The 20,038-nt window shown below is 33.9% G+C and overlaps 1 protein-coding gene across 1 annotated transcript in view; it reads right to left on the minus strand.

The window, feature by feature from the left end:
* The window catches only part of kcnh7 (potassium voltage-gated channel subfamily H member 7), a 108,456-nt gene extending 90,427 nt beyond the window's left edge, over positions 1-18,029 (minus strand). The window contains exons 1-2 of the mRNA XM_016541455.1: positions 17,576-18,029; positions 14,610-14,840 (exon numbers count right to left, since the gene is read on the minus strand). Coding sequence (XP_016396941.1) covers positions 14,610-14,840; positions 17,576-17,651 — 307 coding nt within the window. The 5' untranslated portion in view covers positions 17,652-18,029. The remainder of the gene's footprint in view (positions 1-14,609; positions 14,841-17,575) is intronic.
* Positions 18,030-20,038: the final 2,009 nt, after the last annotated feature.

Below are 20,038 nucleotides of genomic sequence, written 5' to 3' on the forward strand. Positions count from 1 at the left end.
AGCTATATATATATATTTATATATATATATATATATATATATAAACAATTTCAATTTCACTCAGAATTTGATAGTAAATTTCACAAATAATTACAAAGAAACAGCAAGTGACATATTGAATTAAACATAAAATTCTGAAGTAGAAAAGCTGAAATAGTATTTTCTAGTAAACCATACTCCAATTATCTTTGTTTTATTTACATGTTGTTGTTTATTTCATTTATTTGTCTTTTTTTACAGTGTACTAATTAGTTCCTAAACGAGGGAATAAATTAGTCAAATGTGGCCCTAAATGAGGGAACAAGGGAATTAATTAATAGGTCATGGAAAATATTTCCCAATTTGTGGCCACAATATCTTTTTGTTTTCCCTCGCATTTCATGTGTGCAACTCCATAACTATTAAATGTCATTGTGTGAAAAAAACGGAATTTTCCATGAGTTTCCACTCAATGAATAACAGCATGTGGTTTGGAACGACATGAAGGTGTAACTAGACTATTAACTAGACTAAATTAAACCAGACTAAATAACTAGACCAGGGGTGCCCAAACTCGGTCCTGGAGGGCCGGTGTCCTGCAGAGTTTAGCTCCAACTTGCCTCAACACACCTGCTGGTAAGTTTCTAGTATGCCTATAATAAGAGCTTGATTAGCTGGTTCAGGTGTGTTTAATTGGGGTTGGAGCTAAACTCTGCAGGACACCGGCCCTCCAGGACCGAGTTTGGGCACCCCTGAACTAGGCAATTTCTTTCAATATTTGTTTGGTTATCTATAGTCTAAAGCTCACTTGAATTTGTTCCAGATCATCAGACGTGATGTTTTGAGGTCTTGGAAGGCAGTTTGAAACTTACAACGGCGCCTTCACACAAAACCGCTGTCTGGTAAGTCATTGACTAATTGGTCATCTTCACTTCATTGAAATAATAATGCAATCCAAAAGCGATGTTTATGAATTCTCAAGAACCAGTCGCCACTCTGAAAGCTTTTGCTCTAAATAAGGATTTCACAATGGAATCACCATGATCTCTGTTTCACCTCTATTGCATTCGTATGTGCGAGCCAGATTCGATCTCGCTGTGTTACAGTGGAGAACAGAAGGAGCGGTAGGCGATGCTGGCAGCGGCAGAGGAGCAGATGGTTTAGTTTGCCTCTGGATGGTTTTCAAAAAGGCTTCCCTTAGCTGAGGAGATCCGTTTCATTAGAAGATGTCCTGATGTGTTGGACAGACATATGCCCTTTATAATGCACTGCCCATCTGCTGGTGCTGGTCAGACCTGCTAATGGAACGTGCGAGATGAATCTTAAACACAAGAGTTCCGAGAAAAATCCCACGTGAGATATCTCAATTGTTTCTCCTTGAAAGCCGTGCATGGAGAGCGTTTGAAGCCTGAACTCGAACATTTTTCATCAAGTCATCTGAGCTGCTATGCACATTCATTTATAGATCTATACCTTCACTGTATATCCAAAATTGTGTCTATTTTACTCCATAGGGAATTCAAAGGACTTTTTTGAGAAGTATCTGAAAAAAGGTTGATGCCTAAATGAAATATGACTGAGCTATGAAACAGTTTTTTTGCTGAATAAACATAATTTGTAAGAGTTTGTTTTTAAAGTGTTTTAAAGAAGTAGTTGACTCGGATTTTGAAAAGAAATGAATTTTGTCATCGTTTACTCTCTCATGCCATTTTCTTTCTTTCCTGAACTTATAGCATGTGTCATAATATGGTGTATTTCGATGTCTAACCTACTCTGACTTGTATAAAGGTACATTTTATTAAGCACAAATAAGATTTAAAGAGATAGTTCACCCAAAAATCAAAATTCTGTCATTATTTTTGGGTGAACTATGCCTGTAAGTGTATTTTGTTCCCAATTCTCATTACATTTACATTTACATTTACATTTAGTCATTTAGCAGACGCTTTTATCCAAAGCGACTTACCAAAAAATTAAAAAGATAAATATAGATAAAGTAGAATTATAATAGAATAGAAAGTGTTAGAGTTAGAGGGTCAAATAAAGGTTGTAATAACATTACTATTTCATTATAGTAATGTAAATAATAATAATAATAATAATATTTTATTTAAACTGTGAAATTATACATCATGTAGCATCTACTTTGAGCTACTTTAATGCTTTTTTAAATAAAAATAATAAAATCATTGTATAATGAAAAACAATGAAAAAAATAAGTTTCTTTATGAAAAATATAATATAAAAAACATGTTAAATTCTTTTTTTTGAGTTTGATTCTGGCAGATTGGAAATTATGAGTGAATATCAGCTTAAATTTCAGTCCTGTTCCTCATATAAAGTTATCGTATAACTTCATAAGACTTGGACAAGTTACATAAATTTTTTTTATGATATTATATGGCTTTTTTTTTTTTTTTGGAGATCAAATCATCTACTTTGGTCGTATGGAAAAGAGCTTTTCCACCTAACATTTTGTGCTTTGTGAAAGAAGGAAAATAATACAGGTTGAAATTATATAAGGGCATGTAAATGATAAAAAAACATTACAATTTTTGAATAAACTGTTCTTTTAATTCTTTGAAAACCACTGCCATTTTAGTATCATTGATATACTATTGTATTTTATTAATGTTTTGATTTAGTTTTTATTTTTATATTTTCCATTTTAGTTTTTAGTAATTTTGTTGTTTTTCTCCTTTTATTTGTATATATAAATATATGTTTGTAAAGATCTTATTCATTTTATTTCAGTTTATTTATTTTACTACATCAAGTACAAGCTAAACTAAATGAAAATGAGAAATGATGCCTTGGCAACAAGCTGAAATTGTTTCATTTTTTTCAGTTAATGTTTATTTTAAGTAACAAAACGTTTTTTATTAGTTTTAGTTTTAATTTTAGTTAACGATAATAATGCTATTGCAAATATCTACATTTGTACAACAACAAAATAATCAGATACTTATATCAACTACTTTATCCATACCAGAGACATAAATGCAGTCGCCGTTTTGAAGAACATTGTGACGACACCTGACCTCAAATTAAAGGTGATATGTTTTGAATGGTCTTCATTTTGATTGGCCAACCGCTCTCACTCTCTCTGCCAGACACGCATGCATCTGACTAGCCAAACACATGCCACTGTTTTATAACAGATGCAAGGGTAACCAAAGAGGTGGCGGCCCTTTAATAATGCATGCTGCCCTTTCAAGAGCAACCATCCTGCACCTGCTGTTACACTGTACCTCCAGAGCCCTCCATCCCCTCCAGGCTTCAGAAAGACCAGGAAAAAGCCCTTCACGGAGGAGATGGAGCGGCTGAAACCCGGCACCTTCGTTTGCCACATGGCTCCGGTCCTGAGGCGACCGTCTCATTATCTCTTTAGCTCCGGCATGCTTGATCGGTGTCAACTTTTGTCCTTTAAAGGACAGGATGCTCGTGAGCAGCTACTTTGACAGATCCAACAAACACATGCTTTGACATGTTCACCGAGGAGCAACCTCACGATAAAGAAGCAATGACTGATTGTCAAACGAAACGTCTCGGTTACGTATGTAACCCTCGTTCCCTGAAGGAGGGCAACATATGCACGGCACAAGTGTTTGTTTGGAAAGAGTTGTATTGCTCTGTCATCTCATATTTCATCTCATATTTAAAATCGAGATGTTTCTTCTCAACTTGCTTAATAATTAACAGAGTTTAATTAATTAGAGGTTGATGAGAAATGTTTGAGTTTGAGTTCTCTGACTCATTGTTATTTTTATAATTTTATATGCTATTATAGCTTTTATTAATTTTTTGAAATAGATTTTATTTATATATTGCTTTCATTGTATTTTTGGTTTAATTTCTAGTAATTCTGTTATGTGCTTTCGTCATTTTTTTATTTTTTTTTATTTTTTATATTACTATTTGTTTAATTTATTTTTATTTCAGTTCATGGTTATTTTAGTTACCATTTAGATAACATTCTAGTTGTTATTAATATTTTGAATCAGTTTTTATATTTTCCATTTTCATTTTCATTTTAGTTAAAGTTTAAGGAATTTTATTTAGTGTTGTTGTCATATATACGTATATAGAATTTTTATTTTAGTTAAAATTTATTTAGTACATCAACTACAACTGGCTGAAATAAGTTAGATAATATATAATTTTTTTTTTTTTTAGTCTGAAACATTTTATTTTATTTAACAGTTTATTTCAAGTAACAAAAATGTTTTTTAATGCTTTTAATATTAATTTCAGTTTTAGTTTGTGTCAACTATAATAATCCAGCTTCAGTTTTAGTTTTTATTTATTAGTAAGTTTTGAGCTTCAACTTATTTTAGTTAGTTGGAAAGGCAACGTTTCTCATTTTCGTTTATTTTACATTTCTCATCCAATATTTACATATTATTGTATTTCAGCTTTATTTCAATGAACAAAAATGTTTTAATATCTTTAGTTTTAGTTAAAAATAGTAAAGCTGAGAAAATGTCGTGATATTATTGAGAAACGTCAAATATTACTAGAGTATTATATAAAAAGAAAAATCTGAGAGGCAATAGACAAAAGCAAAAGCCTCCATTTGCTCTCAATTTAATCTCATTGATGTATAGAAGAACTTAAAGTTATTAAAGAGATCTAATTATGACTGATATGTATGTAGCCTTTTTATAATACATGCAGAGTCCTTAATTCTCACTCACCAAGCATCACATGCAATGTTTTGGCAATTAAATAAAACAATTACTTAATTAGAAACTGCAACTGGTTGAAGCTGCGTGGTTTCATTCGATGAATGTTAGTCAGTGATGTGCATGATTCAAATCAAACACATTCAAACCATCTACTAAAGAAAACATCTGCTGCAAGTATACCATCTTGCAAATCTAGGTTAATTTCCTCCAGAAATGCAGCTGTGAAATTCTAACTAAAGGAACTAAATGACGATGTGTTTTCACATTTTTATGACAGGTGCACAGACGCTGCGAGTGACACCATGACCTGCGCTGTCTGTCACAAATATGCAAGCAATAACATTGTCACAGGGACTAAAATACATTTTCTATAAAAAATAATGCAAAATGTCAGAGACATGGCTCAGCGGTTAGTAAATGTGCTCTGATGTGTTGCGCAATAGTGCTGGTGACCCAAGTTTGAATCCGCTCTCACCGTTTCTCCATCACAGCGACTGCTTTTCTCATTCATTTCCTGCCGCCTCTCCACCATTCAATAAAAATGACAAAAGAAAAATACATTTTCATGTCCGATAAGATATATTTATGGCTGGTAAAAGATCTCAATTCACCCACCATTGAAGATGGACAAACTGATCCTCAGTGTTGATCCCAAGTGTGCGTTTTTTGAGTTTCAAAGTGAAAAAAAAAAGCAAATAGGAAAACGTATGAATTATTTCTTCTATTTGAAGCAGAAATGCTGAAATGCACACAGTCTCTGACAGAGAAAAGATACATTATCAGGACTAATCATTCCATGACGAAGAAAAATGTAACATTTATTATAATGCTAGTAGTGTTTAGTGGTGTTTGATGTAAAATATAAAATGGAAACTATAAAATTGGCTAACTATTTGATCATGTTCTATATTGGGTTATTATTGTTGACTAAAAACTATTTTAAAAAATTGTCACTTGAAATAAAATAAACACTAAATGACTTAAACTTGAAACTTAAACTTTTTTTCAGCAAGTTGCCAAGACAACATTTCTCATTTTCATTTAGCTCGTTAAAATACAAAAAAAAAAGTATATATACTAAATAAATACTAAATATATATATAATGGCAAAAACTTCAACTAAAATTTAAGTGAAAACAGAAAATATACAAATAAAATCTATTACAAGTCTACTAAAATATAAACAAAAACTATAATAGTATATCAATGATACTAAAATAACACTGGGTCTAATGATTGTCAATAAATGGAGTACAAAAACAGAGTCTGATCATGTGTTAATTTAATTATTAAGTTAATTTAATTATAATAAAAGCTGAACTAAAACTACAAACTAAAAAAAACTTTCCAATTAAGTTTTTTTTTTAATACTTGAAAACTAAGAAGTACGTTTCTGCCTGTAATTTGCATAGATCATGCTTCATTATATCAAATGAATGTATCTTATATTTTCTTTTTAAGGGGAAGAGAAGCTCATTTGCCATGCAGGAAACTCACAGTTTGAGCTGTGTCTAACTGTCCGGGTGCTGAATGGACTAGTGTGGATCCTGGATGCTTTCATACAGGCTTCAGACTCTCAGATCTCATTTCCATGGCAGAATGTGACGGTGAGGCCATCAGGCAGATTGATCATAAATTCAATCTCTTTCTCTCTCAGGCATCTTCAGATGTGTTGCAGAACCTAGTGAGCTGCTTTGCTGTCTACTGCATCCTTCTAAGGCGGCATGCTAACACACTAGAGGTCGACCGATGTATCGGTTTTGCCGATTAATCGGCACCGATAGTTTCTTGTTATGTGTTAATTTCAACATTTACTATTACTATATATTTTTTTTTTACTACTACTACTACTAGTATGGTTCAGTACTGTTTTTTTTAATAAAGCACTATTTTAGTTTTTGTTCAGTATCAATTTTAAAACTATCGGTTAATTAATCGGTATCGGCCAGTGTGGTCCAACCTAGCTATCGGTATTGGCAAAATCCACTATCGGTCGACCTCTATAACACAATACACGACAGTCAGGCCGATTATAAATGTAATTTGGTCTTGATGACTGATCGTGCTCAGTCGGACCGGGTCTGTTTCCGTTGGGCTCAGTCGGGGGAAAAAGTTGTATAGTGTGCAGTGTCTAAAGATTGTAATCTTAGAATTCAAGAATCAGTGGTTCAACCGTAATTTTATGAAGCTATACGAGAATACTTTTTGTGCGCAAGGAAAACAAAAATAAAGACTTTATTCAACAATTTCTTCACTTCCGTGTCAGTCTTCGACGCACGTTCATAAATAAATAAAATAAATAAAAATAGCCGTTTTTACTCAGAACCAACTTATTTTAATCCCTGATTTTAGACCTACATGAGATAACAAATATATTATTGTTTGACTAAAAGTTTAAAAACAGCGCTAGAAATGTTATAATTAAGGAAATTAAACATAGGGTATGTGAAAAGATATAATGAGATGTCTCAAGCAATAATTCCAAAAAGAAAGAGAAACATCGGACTTAAAGGGGTCATATGATGCTATTTCAATTTTTCCTTTCTCTTTGGAGTGTTACAAGCTCTTGGTGCATAAAGAAGATCTGTAAAGTTGCAAAGACTAAAGTCTCAAATCCAAAGAGTTATTCTTTATAAAAGTTAAGAGTCAGCCACGCCTACCTAAAACGGCATATTCAAAGAAGGAATTGCTTCTAATGGAGTATTAATCAGAAAATCATTCCACAACCAAGGAGCATAGTAAGAAAAAGCTGGTTTCCCAAGTTCTGAATGCACCCCAGGCACTTCTAATTTAATCCCAACTGAAGATCTGGTTGAATAATTATTTCTACGCAAGCATAAAAGACTAGTAATATACTTTGGAAGCATACCCCGAGATGGTACAGTAGTCATAGAACGTCTACGTGTAAAAATAATGTATTTAGTTTTATTTGCATTTAAAAATAATTTCAGTTTTAATAAATTATATTGTAAAGTATAAAAAGAGTCCTGAAAGATTGTAATAGCTTGAGACAATGAAGATGCAGCTGAATAAATAATTGTATCGTCCGCATAAAAATGAAACTTTGCAGAAGTTATTTCCTTATTTAAATCATTAATAAAAATAGAAAAAAGAAGTGGTGCCAGTAAAGAGCCTTGTGGGACACCCTTCTTGACTGTTAACATTGATGAAGTATAGTTCACATTGAGTTATATCTGATAAATCATTTTTAAACCACCCTAAGGCCATATTACCGAGGCCTATACTCTTAAGCCTCTGTAACAATAAGGCATGAACCACCAAATCATGATTCAAACGCGAGTTTTCAGCAGTGTAGTGTAGCAATTGTTGTTTGTCATTTCTCTTATGTTTACGCGGCGCGATGCAACGCAACGCGTAAAAAGACGTATAAATCATTATAATCCGTAATTATGTCCCCACTGGATGCAACAAATGCCTCGGTTATAATGGGTTTGAATGTTTTTGTCTCATCGCTCCGGCTTGTTGTCTTTGGTGGACAGGAGCACAGGTAGACCATATAATCGGATACAGTGTTAATTTTTTTAACAAAAATTTTCTGCACAAATTGCACAGCAAATAAATACTGCCAGGTGTACGTTGACATCCCTGTTTGTTTTGTAAAATATCTTGCGCAGTTAAGTTATTGATTGATAGATTTTTTAAATTATTATTATTATTATACATTTTTTGGTTCGGCAGAATTTGTCCAGGCGTGACGCGCCAGTCATTAAGTGTGTGGTGTAGTGGATTGACTCAGTCATTAGGTTTGTGCTCCTCTCTGACTGTCAAAGACTAGAATCTGCTCCAGTGGATGGTAACGGTCTTTAAGTGTGTTGAGGTCAGTCTGAAAATGTTTCAGCTAGTCGTGTAGTGTGTCCCAGGCTTAACTGGCACGTTAAGTGATTGATTTGGAATGCTCTACACAGGCAGCAATAGAATAGAAATGGCTAAGTGTGTGATACTCTCATGAGCATAAACATGTTTTCACACAAATATTGGGTAAATAGCATTTTTTATTGTGTTTTGATAATAAATTAATTATATTTATAATCAGCATGTCCACCTCCTTGAATTTTTTTTTTTTTGTGTGTGCATTATGATTTTTTTAATGCAATGCATTATGATATTGCATCTTCTGTGAGGGATGCATGTAATGCTGTCTTAGAATTTGTCAAAAATAAAAGGAGCTGTTTAAATTATAATGACATAAAAATGGATGGAGCTTGAAAGCATTCAGTTTATAATAATATGGTGGCGTTTGTGCTAATCTCATAGTGTTGTGGGTGGTTGCCATGGCATTGGTCTGCATTTGCTACGGTTGCTAGGATGTTCTGGATGGTTGCTAAGTGGCTTAAAAGCTCAGTCCACTCTATGATATTCTGTTCTCTAGATTATTAAATGATTTATTGTCCTCCTAAATGTATAAATTGCATTTGATTAAAATAATTTTTATTCAACTTAGTGGAAAAATGTATAATGTTTCAGAAAAATATTTTTCCATTGTGGAATTGACTTTAACAAAATTGACTTTCAACAAAATCCCCCCTAATTAAACAAAAAACATTCTAGTAATATTTCTGATATTTTAATTGTATTTTATTATTATTATTTTTATTTTATTGGAGCTTTTTATGTCAGAATATTTTGCTTGTTTTATTGTCCTCCCATGTGTATAAACTGTAACTTATTAAAATAATCATTAAAGGAAAATTAGTTTTTCAGAAAAATCTTTTCTATTGTGGAATTGACTTTTCACTAAATTAGCCCCCCAAATTAAACAACAACAACAAAAAAATCCTATATTAATATTTCTGATATTTTAATTGTATTTTAATATTTTTTAATTATATTTTTATTATTTATTCTATTGGAGCTATTTTTGTCAGATTTTTTTTTTTTTGTATTGTCCTCCCACCTGTATAAATTGCATTAAAAACAAAAAGAACCATTAATCAGCTTATTGGAAAATTGATAATTTTTCACAAAAATATTTTTCCATTTGAATTTACTTTCAAAAAATATTTTCATTCCCCCAATTAAACAAAAACATCTTATATTAATATTTCTGATATTTTAATTGTATTCATTCATTCATTCATTCTATTGGAGTAGGTTGCTTGTTTTATTGTACTCCCATGTGTTTAGTGGACAAATTGATAATATTTCAGGAAAACTATTTTCCATTGTGGAAGTGACTTTCAAAATATGTTTATTCCCCCTAATTAAACAAAAAGTCTATGTCTATGTATATGCCATTAGAGCTGTTTTGTGTCAGCATATCTAATGTAAATTAAATATTCCATAATTTGAACATACTTTGTGCCATACAGTCAGTGATACAGAGACCTCACTGACTCAGTAAAGCTTTGTTCCAAACAACTAGTTCAAACACCAGATTCTGCTCAGGAACAACACTACAAGCAAGTGTATCGAAATAAATAAACAAACAACTAGATGGCTCATCAGCTTTGCATGAGCGCCGTAATCCATCATGAGCTGGGAGTGAGGTGTCAGATGCACCGCTGTAACGACTCCATTAAGACTACACACGAGCTGACATCTCCATATGCTCTACAACACTGATGTGACATCAGAGCCCATTACCCACAAACCCCTTCATCCGCAATGCACCCTAGAAGTACTAAACAAGCTCTGTTTACCGGGGGTCATGACAGCTTTGTGGCCTGATCTGTGTCGTCGGCTGCACGCACATCTGCTTTCACGGCGACTCATGGGACTGTGAATCAATTCATTGTGCGTTATTTGTAACCTCTTTAAAACTGTCTAACGCAGCAGGTGTAGTTTCTTACAAGAAACCGCTTTTCAGATTTTCAGATTGTCATCAGTACTTTAGTAGATCAAGGGTGGACATTATAATGTTTTTTTTAGGCAGGACTTTGCCTTTTTATTATATTAGTTTTGCTTTTTTGAGTCTTTTGTTTTGTACCTAAGTGTTACATAATGTGAAGCTCTTTTTGCTTCACATTACGTAACAATAAAAAGAGAAGAGAAAAACTCAAATGAGGTGGGTTCCTTTTATTTGTGAAGTATTTACGTGATTATCCAAAAAATAGTCATCACCATATGGTTATTTATGTAGAAAGCATATTTTAATTTAATTTTCATCATATGTACTAGCATTCAAAAGTTTGGGATCTGTAAGATTTTTTAATGTTCTTGAAAGAAGTCTCTTCTGCACACCAAGTCTGCATTTATTTGATTAAAAATACAGTAAAAACATAAATATTGTGAAATATTATTACAATTTAAAATAACTGTGTTATATTGTAATATATTGTAAAATGTAATATATTCCTGTGATCAAAGCTGAATTTTCAGCATCATTACTGATATGCTTCATATACTTGTGGAAACCGTGATACTTTTTTTTTCAGGGTTCTTCGATTAATAGAAATTTCTAAAAAACAGCATTTATTTGAAATAGAAATCTTTTGTAACATTATAAATGTCTTTACTGTCACTTTTGATCAATTTAATATGTCCTTGCTGAATTATAGTATTCAGAATAATTTAGTTAATCATTCTAATTATTTATTTTTTTATTACATTTTTGTTATTTTTATTGAATAAATTAAATAATTTTTATTTAATCATTTAGTAAAAAAAAAGGTACTGACCCAAACTTTAACAGTTATACACACACACACACACACACACACACACAGACGTCCCCTAAGAGAGGTTTTTGGAGATTTTGTCAGGTTTAGCTCACTTTTGGTTACAAATTTGTCCCCAAAATATGGTTAAGTAGGTACACACATACACACACACACACACAAACACAAATAAATATATTGCGTCCACTCCATGTTTGACGCATTAAACATCAACAAAAGTCTTATCAGATCCTGATTAGCTCCTTTTAGAGGTGCTTCTGCTCCTAAACATCTTCATTGAGGTGCTTTATCTATCTCAAATTTAATTACACCTTCTTTATAATTCATATCTTTGGCTGAATACTGGCAGAAGCCCTGGGTCTCAGGCGAGCTGTGCTGCTCTGGTGTGATGTATTGTTAGTCCGTGTGTACAGGGTGTTGAATTTCACTCTCGGCTTGATAGCACTCTTTAACCGAACCTCTAATGATTCCTTAATGAGGCTCAGTCTGCGTTTTAGTCCTACTTTTATGCAAGCTAAACCGCTGCTTATCAATATCTAAGTACAGGGGAATGGCTGTTGAAATCAGCCTACACCAAGTGCTATTAAATTGCAGTATTCAGCTGAAACTGCAAAGGCGAGTGATTAAACAATAGGTTTAATATATATATTCCCCAGCTGAAGTTCATTGTTAAAGGTTTTCTATCTGAGTAGGTACAACCACTGAAGTTCTTCCAGTATGTGCCTAGTATGTAATAATTTCTAGATGCCATGTCAGTGTTATACCCATGCACTATTACAGATATATGCTGTTATGTTTAGTAGATATCAGAAAGACTGTTTACCATGTGTAATTACAGTCAACATCCCTCTATGGTACATAGAACACAATTGCATGTTTATGGTTTGGTTAATAGTCACATGACGTGCAGGTCAATAAAATATAATCTTTTTTATTTTATATATTTTTTTATATTATTTTTAATTTTAATTTTGCATTTAAATTTATATATGATAATACATTTTAATTAATGATTTCGTTATTTATTTGGAAGTGTTTACAATACTATGGTTGTGCTTGCTTGTGCAAATCTCATAGCCACTATGCTAGGGTGTCGTGGGTAGTTGCCATGGAATTGTGAATTTGATCCGGTTGCTAGGGTGTTCTGGATGCTTGCTAAGTGGCCAAAAAAGCTTATCACTCTATGGTTTTCTGGTCTCTAGATTTTTTGCTTTTTTATTGTCCTCCCAAGTTAGTGGACATATTCATATGCATTTTCTTTTTATATTTTCCATTGTGGAATTGACTTTCACAAACAGTTTTTATTTTCAGATTTTATTTTAACTGTTTTCACAGACAGCTAAAAAACATTCTATTTTTATGTATTTGGAGCCATTTTATATCAGAATATGGAACAGAAAGAAAATATTCCAAATGAATAATTTTTAATAACATTTTCAGAAAAAGAAAATGTATTCCTTCCAATTAAACTATATACAGTATATATATGCACATTTGGAGCTATTTTATGTCAGAATATTTAATAGAAATAAAATATTCCATAAGATTTCAAATTGATCACTTTTAATTATAATTTTTGATAATTTAGAATTTTTCAGTATAATTTTTTTCCATTGTGGAATAGACCATCGCTTTATTTAGTCATTTTAATTCCCCCAATTAAAAATAAATCTTTCTATTTTATGTTATTGGAGCTATTTACATCAGTATATCTAATGGAAATGAAAATATTTCATAATATTCCAAATGGATATTTTTTTATTATACTTTTTGATAATTTATGATTTTTCAAAAATATATATACATATTCTGGCAATTTTCCATTGTGAAATAAAAAACACAAAATATTTTATTCCCTCCAGATAAACAAAAAAATCTCTTTTTAATGTATCTGGAGCTATTTTATGTCAGAATATTTAATATATATAAAATATTCCATAACATTCCATTAAAAAAAATAATTTTCAGTGTTTCAGAAAAAAACTTTTTGGGGTTATTTTTAATCAGTCATTTTAATTCCCCCAATAAAAAGGGAGCTATTTTATGTCTGAATATCTAATGTAAGTAAATATCATAATTTGTAACACAGAGGGACAGGGAGACCTCATGGCTCATCTAATGCACACTGGGTTTCTGGCTCATCGGTAAAGCATCTTCCTGTGTCGCTGTTCAAACACTGCTAGCAGAGGCCGATCTGAGCTCTATCAGCAGACGCTGGTGTGTGATTTTCTTTAATCCTGTGTGTTTGAAGGGATTGGACAGGCTGAGGGCTGAATTTGACTGAGGAGCTCTACACGGGTGTAAGGATGCCCACATTACATTAGTGAGTCTGCTTCACTGCACACTTCAGCTGAAATCAGTTTTACTCCCCACCAAATGAGATGCTTACGATATTGTAGCCGACATGAAACAAAAGAGAGACAGGGCGTGTGAAAAAGAGACACACTACTCACATTTCTTGTTCTGTTCCAAACCTAGTGAGCTGCCTAGACAGTATTTTAAGTAATCTCGTCATAGGTGCACTTAAAGGGTTAGTTCACCCAAAAATGAAAATTCTGTCATTAATTACTCTGTAAAAATACACAGAATTGTATCACTGGACCAGAATCCAATGGCTGGTGACTTCAGAAAATTTACTGGCGATAAATTTTTTTTTACCAGACATGAAACTGTACAAATGTTCATTTTCATTAAAAAAATTTATAATAAATAAAAAATATTATTATTATTATTATTATTATCATTATTATTATTATTATTTTAAATAACAATGGTACAATTGCAGTATTAATATTTATGGTTGTTGTTTTTTCTTTGCTTTCAAACATTAAACCAAAAAGAATTATAAATTAAAAATATATATTTATATATAAATATTATTTTATTATTATCATTTAACCACAGTTGTTGTTTTTTTGGTGTGTTTTTTTTTGCTTTTGAACTTTAAACCCTAGAGCTTTTATTTTGATGGAAAACTGCAGGAAAACGTCTTTTTTTGAAATGCTTCTCTTTTTTGACAATAGATTTCTAAACCATATAAAAAGTTAAACTTTCTCATTATTGAACTTTTTCAAATGCATGTTATAAGCGACTCACAGCACTTGCACAGATGGAGTTTCCATCAAGCTGTTTGTAATGCAAACACACGCCCTGAGTGAACAGCCCCTTAGAAGGCAGCTGCCCACTGTATGTAAGCAAGGATGCTTGGTTTTGGAACAGAGCCATTCTCTCCATTGATCTTTCTCTCTTTTTCTACACAGATCAAAACCACTGACCCAACAGCAAAGGATGGGGTTGGACTCACCGTCCTTGCGATGGTACGTAATCTCCACTTTCCGTTCCTCTGACCCCAGGAGAGCCTGGGCCACCTGCGCAATCGCATGTCTTTTGGTTTGCTCGCCATGCAGGAAGTCGCATGTACAAGGTTTCTGCATGACATCCGGCCGTGAGAATCCCGTCATCTCACAGAATGCGTCGTTACAGTAAATAATAGCACAGTTCTGGACCCGGGCATTGGCTATGATGAACTTCTTATCTGTAAACAACCAAACACCACACAAAATTAGTATAGAATCGGCTTGGACGATCATTTGATGAGAAATTATTTGGCAGTACTTGGCAAATCTGAGCATGGTTTGAGATATTGTTCAGATCTCTTCTGGCACTACAGGAAACACATGTGAGCAAAAGAGGAGATCCATTTGATCTTTCATTGCCATTTCAGAAGCAAGTGAAATCAAAGAGATCTCATCTGTGGTTTTTATTCATGTATAGGCTTGAAGTTCTGACTTATGTTTACAGTTACATTAAAAAGATCAGATATCAGTTTATACCAGTGATTGCCAACCAAGGATATGTGTACTCCAGTGAGTACTTGGAAAGACTGTAAAATTACAATGAAAATGGATTAGATTTGAATTTTTATTTGTAAATAAATTCATCCCTAGGTCTTTCTCTGATCAATTTTCTCAATAATTCCCCCTAGAACTCAAAACTCAAATAAGCTCAAGTGAATCTGTTTTTCATCTACAGTATTGATTGTTTTTAGTTTACAAGTGAATAATTGTAATAATTGACTTATAGCCAGGGGCGCATTAATGCACAGGCTTCAAGGGGCTGAAGCCCAGGGGCCTACACTGGAAAGGGGGCCCACTGGCTGCAGGGAAATTATATTTTTGAATAATTATTTATATGGGAGTTTGCAGCAGTGACAACAGCAAACTCACACACTCATTTTTAGCGATGCCCTGGTTGTAGTAGCCTATATAGTGAATGGCTCAGTTAAGGTTCCCCCCCACACAGTTTGTATAGTTGGTACGTTCCACGTGTTCCATCGATATACTGTAAGCGGAACGTACAATGCATTCGCTAGTAATTAACCGCAGCACGAGAGTATCTTTGTCAACACGCAGATTAACAGAAACACAACACTGCGGACAACGTTCTGTAACGTCATACAGTGATGATATTGTCAAGGATGTAATCTGTGTGTCATCTGTGTTCCATAAATAGTGCTGCTTCAAAGTCTCAATTTTAAATCTGGCGATGGAAAAATAGGAATTGTCGTATTGCTTAAATGTAATCATTAAACTTTATACGGCTGTGATTTAACTAACTAAACGTGAGCACGTCATGCTTCAAAATAAAAAGTTAGCAATCACCAAATAACCCACATTTATGTCAACATGCCGTGTGTTTTGCTCTACTGCTGATGAATAATTAATATTTTGTGTGATTTATGGTGTTTAAGTCATACCTGTAAACTCACATTTCAGCCAGAAAAGTTTTGATGGCATTTTCCTTTCATATTGCCTCCGTATAATGCCAGTAATAACGTAGTGTTTACTTTATGTAACGGCTATATAATTCTGCTGTTCCACAAGCGCCACCTTGTGGCAAAGAGTGAATTTGCATATTCGCTTATATTCACATTTTACGCAGAACAGTGTTGTGAAATGTTAACTGGCATATTAACATGACAAAAAAACGAAGTTTGACAAATAATTGTTAGGAAGCTTAAAAAAAAGGTTTTCTGGGGTCGGGGGGCCTACTGTAATGCTGTAGCCCAGGGGCCTTTGGTTATCTTAAAGCGCCCCTGCTTATAGCTTATAATATTTATAATAATGTTAAATGGTGTCCAGTATATTATGAGTTAACATTGTTGATGAGCCTCACTGAAGGGACTGAGGAGGGAACGTAAGCCAAGAAAGGTTGGGAAACACTGGTTAAACAGTGACTGAGAGTTGAGAAACATTTGTGAGAGTATTATTATTACATTGACAAACAAAAATGTAATGTACTTCTATATAGCCTATATAAGTAATTTATGAACATTAATAACAAGCCAATAATTCCCTTGTTAAACATTTGTGAGAGTATTATTATTACATTGACAAACAAAAATGTAATGTACTTCTATATAGCCTACATAAGTAATTTATGAACATTAATAACAAGCCAATAATTCCCTTGTATTATATTTGAATATTTAATGTGTTTTATTGTTTATTTTGTATAAAAGTAATACAAATCAATAATATTTTATATTACTTTACTTTTATTAAATTGCAATGTCTTTATAGTTTAATTGCATCATAAAATTTAACCTGAGATTTTGAACACTCTAGCAGCTGTACTGCTTATATAATGAGTGCTTAAAAACCTTGCATGCCATAAAAATCCTCTAAATACGCTCGAGCAGTCTAGATTTCACTGTGTCCATGTGTATATGCGTGTGTGCGTGAGTGTGTGTGTAATCTTCAGTATGGGAGCATAATTTGCAGAGCGTGCTGTCATTCATGCATTTCAATGATATAGCTGCTGAGTACATAAACACGGTCATCTGACAGACGTATCCGAATTGTAAACACTAAAGAGCCACAATGCTAAAAGACTCCTGACTGTCATCTGCCAGTCTCTCTGAAAGCCTTTGTGTCGGTTCCTGTCGTTACTCTGATGCCCTAAAGCCTTATAAAAGCAATACAACATATGCTATTGTATGTTAGGTCATCTCATTGTTTACTGTATTGATATTAGTGTTTAAAACCTATAGGAAGAAACAATGGAATATGCATAAAATCGGATGCGCTCAACAAAGCTCAAACTAACAACTGTTTACTTTCTTTAAATGTATACGAGCTGCATGCGTGCGTAAATACAGAAGGCTACGTATTAGCTATATTTGTGTACGCATGTTAATATTAGCTCTTCATTTATCATCTGAATCACATGGAGACAAAGAATCATGTGTGTTTGTTTTGCAACACTTACTCTGTCCCTCGAATTTCCGTATTATTATTCCAAGAAAGGTATTCTGAGGAGCGACATGCCCTCTCCTTACAGGCATGATTATAACAATCTTCAGCTGTTCGTCCAAAAAAACAAAAAAAAACCCGCGAACCTCCTCAAAGTTATCGCAGCATCTGAACGGCGTCTCTTTGTCCGACAGAACGGCCGATCTCTCCACTTTCAGGGCGCTTTTGTCGGTGTGAACTCAGATACGGTGTTGTAGTCACACGCGTGTCGGAACCTTGGCTGAACTCCCCGAAACAGACACCGGACAGGAATCGGTGAAGAGGAAGAGACTTGTGAGATTCGGATGCAGAAGCATCGCTGTCCGCAGACGGGTAAAGTCCTGTGTGGTGCTGAAGGCGAATGGAAGACTGTGTCGTGATCCGCCTCTAGGGGCCTCAACTGAGCTCCGCCGCCCCGGGCTGACACTAAACTCACCTCAGCGTGCAGGCAGCCTCTACGGCGCTCATTTCGTAATGATACAGTACGTAACAGGGGTTGAGTTATCGCGCTCGTGACTCGGAAAAAAAAGTAGTAGAGGCGTGGATTTATGAAACTAATGAATGCAAGGTGCGAAGCACACACTGTTTTACAAATAACTTCAAACAAGAAGCACATGAGAGCAGTGCCAGTAGCATTTTGGTGTTCATATATAGACTAGCGAATTCACAACGACACATTATTATTAAGAAATACAAGATGACTTATTTATTTTATCATACTCTTTTCTAGTGTTGGGGAAAGTTACTAGTAAAAGTAATGCATTACAATATTGCGTTACTTCCTGAAAAGTAACTAATTAGTTACTTTTTATGGAAAGTAATGCGTTGTTAATTTTGCGTTACCTTTTCTTGTCTGCCTTGGCCTCATTTTTCTTTCTTCAGAGAAAAAAAGAAAAGAAAAAAGAAACACAAATGTTAAGTTTATCTAAAGTCATTTTTGAATCATCGAAGGTCAGCAGCAAAGATACTGGTTAATAAAATGGAATTAAATACACAAAGGATATTTGTGTTATTTAACATGGTTGCGTCATGTCCTGAGTTTGCATTTGACTGTTTTTATTAATTTTAGGAATACTGAATCTGTTTTTGTGCGAGTGAGATGAGTAAATGCGAGTTCACATTTAGTCTAGAACTAGCCTACAGTAACATCATGTTCACACAGCGCACACAACGCCTCTGCACTCACTCCTGATTTCTCTCAACATGAGGACAGGAGAGCTGTCAGTCAATACATGAGAAAACAAAGAAACTGGCCTTATTTGTTTAAAAAAAAAGCAACTCAGCTATTTTCTTGTAAATTAAAAAGTAATGCATTGCTTTACTATTTACTTGAAAAAGTAATCTGATTACGTAAAATGCGTTACCCCCAACACTGCTCTTTTCACGAAGTTTGAAAGAATTCGCTAAAATAGCGAAAAGTAGTCGCGTTTGTCTGAGAACGTAACCATCGCAACTGTTAGCTAGCGAACTCCGCTGTCCATCCAAAGTTGCGAATTTAACTTATGCGCAAAATTGGAATATCGCATGAAACATTTGCGAATTAAGCACCGTTTCGATCCAACGAGTCAAAGAGGACAAAATCTTCACTTCCTGATAAACCTAAATATCACTACGAAAAGTAGGAGAAGCCTCTGAATATAATAATTTTCATAGGCTATATAATAAATTACTTGCGCCTCAGAGCGAGCAGACGAAACACAATAAATGCGGTCATTGCTTTCGGAGGTGGATGCCTGCTGTTTGGGAACGCAGTTGAGCAAGACAGTTCTGGAAGGCAATTATACAGAAATACTTTGACGACAGGCTTTGCTCAGGCATTTAAGAAAGACCATAACAACATTTGAGATGCAGTGAGATCGGTCCGCTGGTTAGTCCAGATATCCCGTCCCATATCGCAAACATTATTTTTATTTATTTTTTTAAATTATTTTTTTTGATGCGCATGGATTTTATTCGGTAAGTGTGTTTCCATTGTAGTTTATGCACATTTTTTCTTATCGGATAAAAAGTTTATCCTACACAATTGTGCGCATTCGTTTTTTTACGCGCATTTTTTGAATTTATGCGCATCTTGGCCATATTCCAAAATGCGCATAAAAATAGGTGGATGGAATTTCTGTCTGAAATCTTCTGTCGAGGTTCGTCTTGCGCGACCTACATTTGATTGTGGACACACAACACACACATGTCTGCACGATGTCTGTTAAAGATCGCTTCATCTGGAAAGCATCTGCTGTGTACAAACATCTGATAGACGTCTCTAAGATGTCAGTTTTACATACATTCTAAATCATAAACAACTTTTAGAGACATTTTCTAAACGTCTATTTGACATCTGATAGGAAACGTCCTGTGTAGGCTATTGCAGATGAGCAAACGCTCTAAAAATACATCTTGCAGACGTCATATAGACGTCTCCGTGATGTACGTGTGCTATCAG

The sequence above is a fragment of the Sinocyclocheilus rhinocerous genome, unplaced genomic scaffold, assembly GCF_001515625.1.
Source record: "Sinocyclocheilus rhinocerous isolate Xijiao unplaced genomic scaffold, SAMN03320098_v1.1 scaffold818, whole genome shotgun sequence".
Lineage (NCBI taxonomy): Eukaryota > Metazoa > Chordata > Actinopteri > Cypriniformes > Cyprinidae > Sinocyclocheilus > Sinocyclocheilus rhinocerous.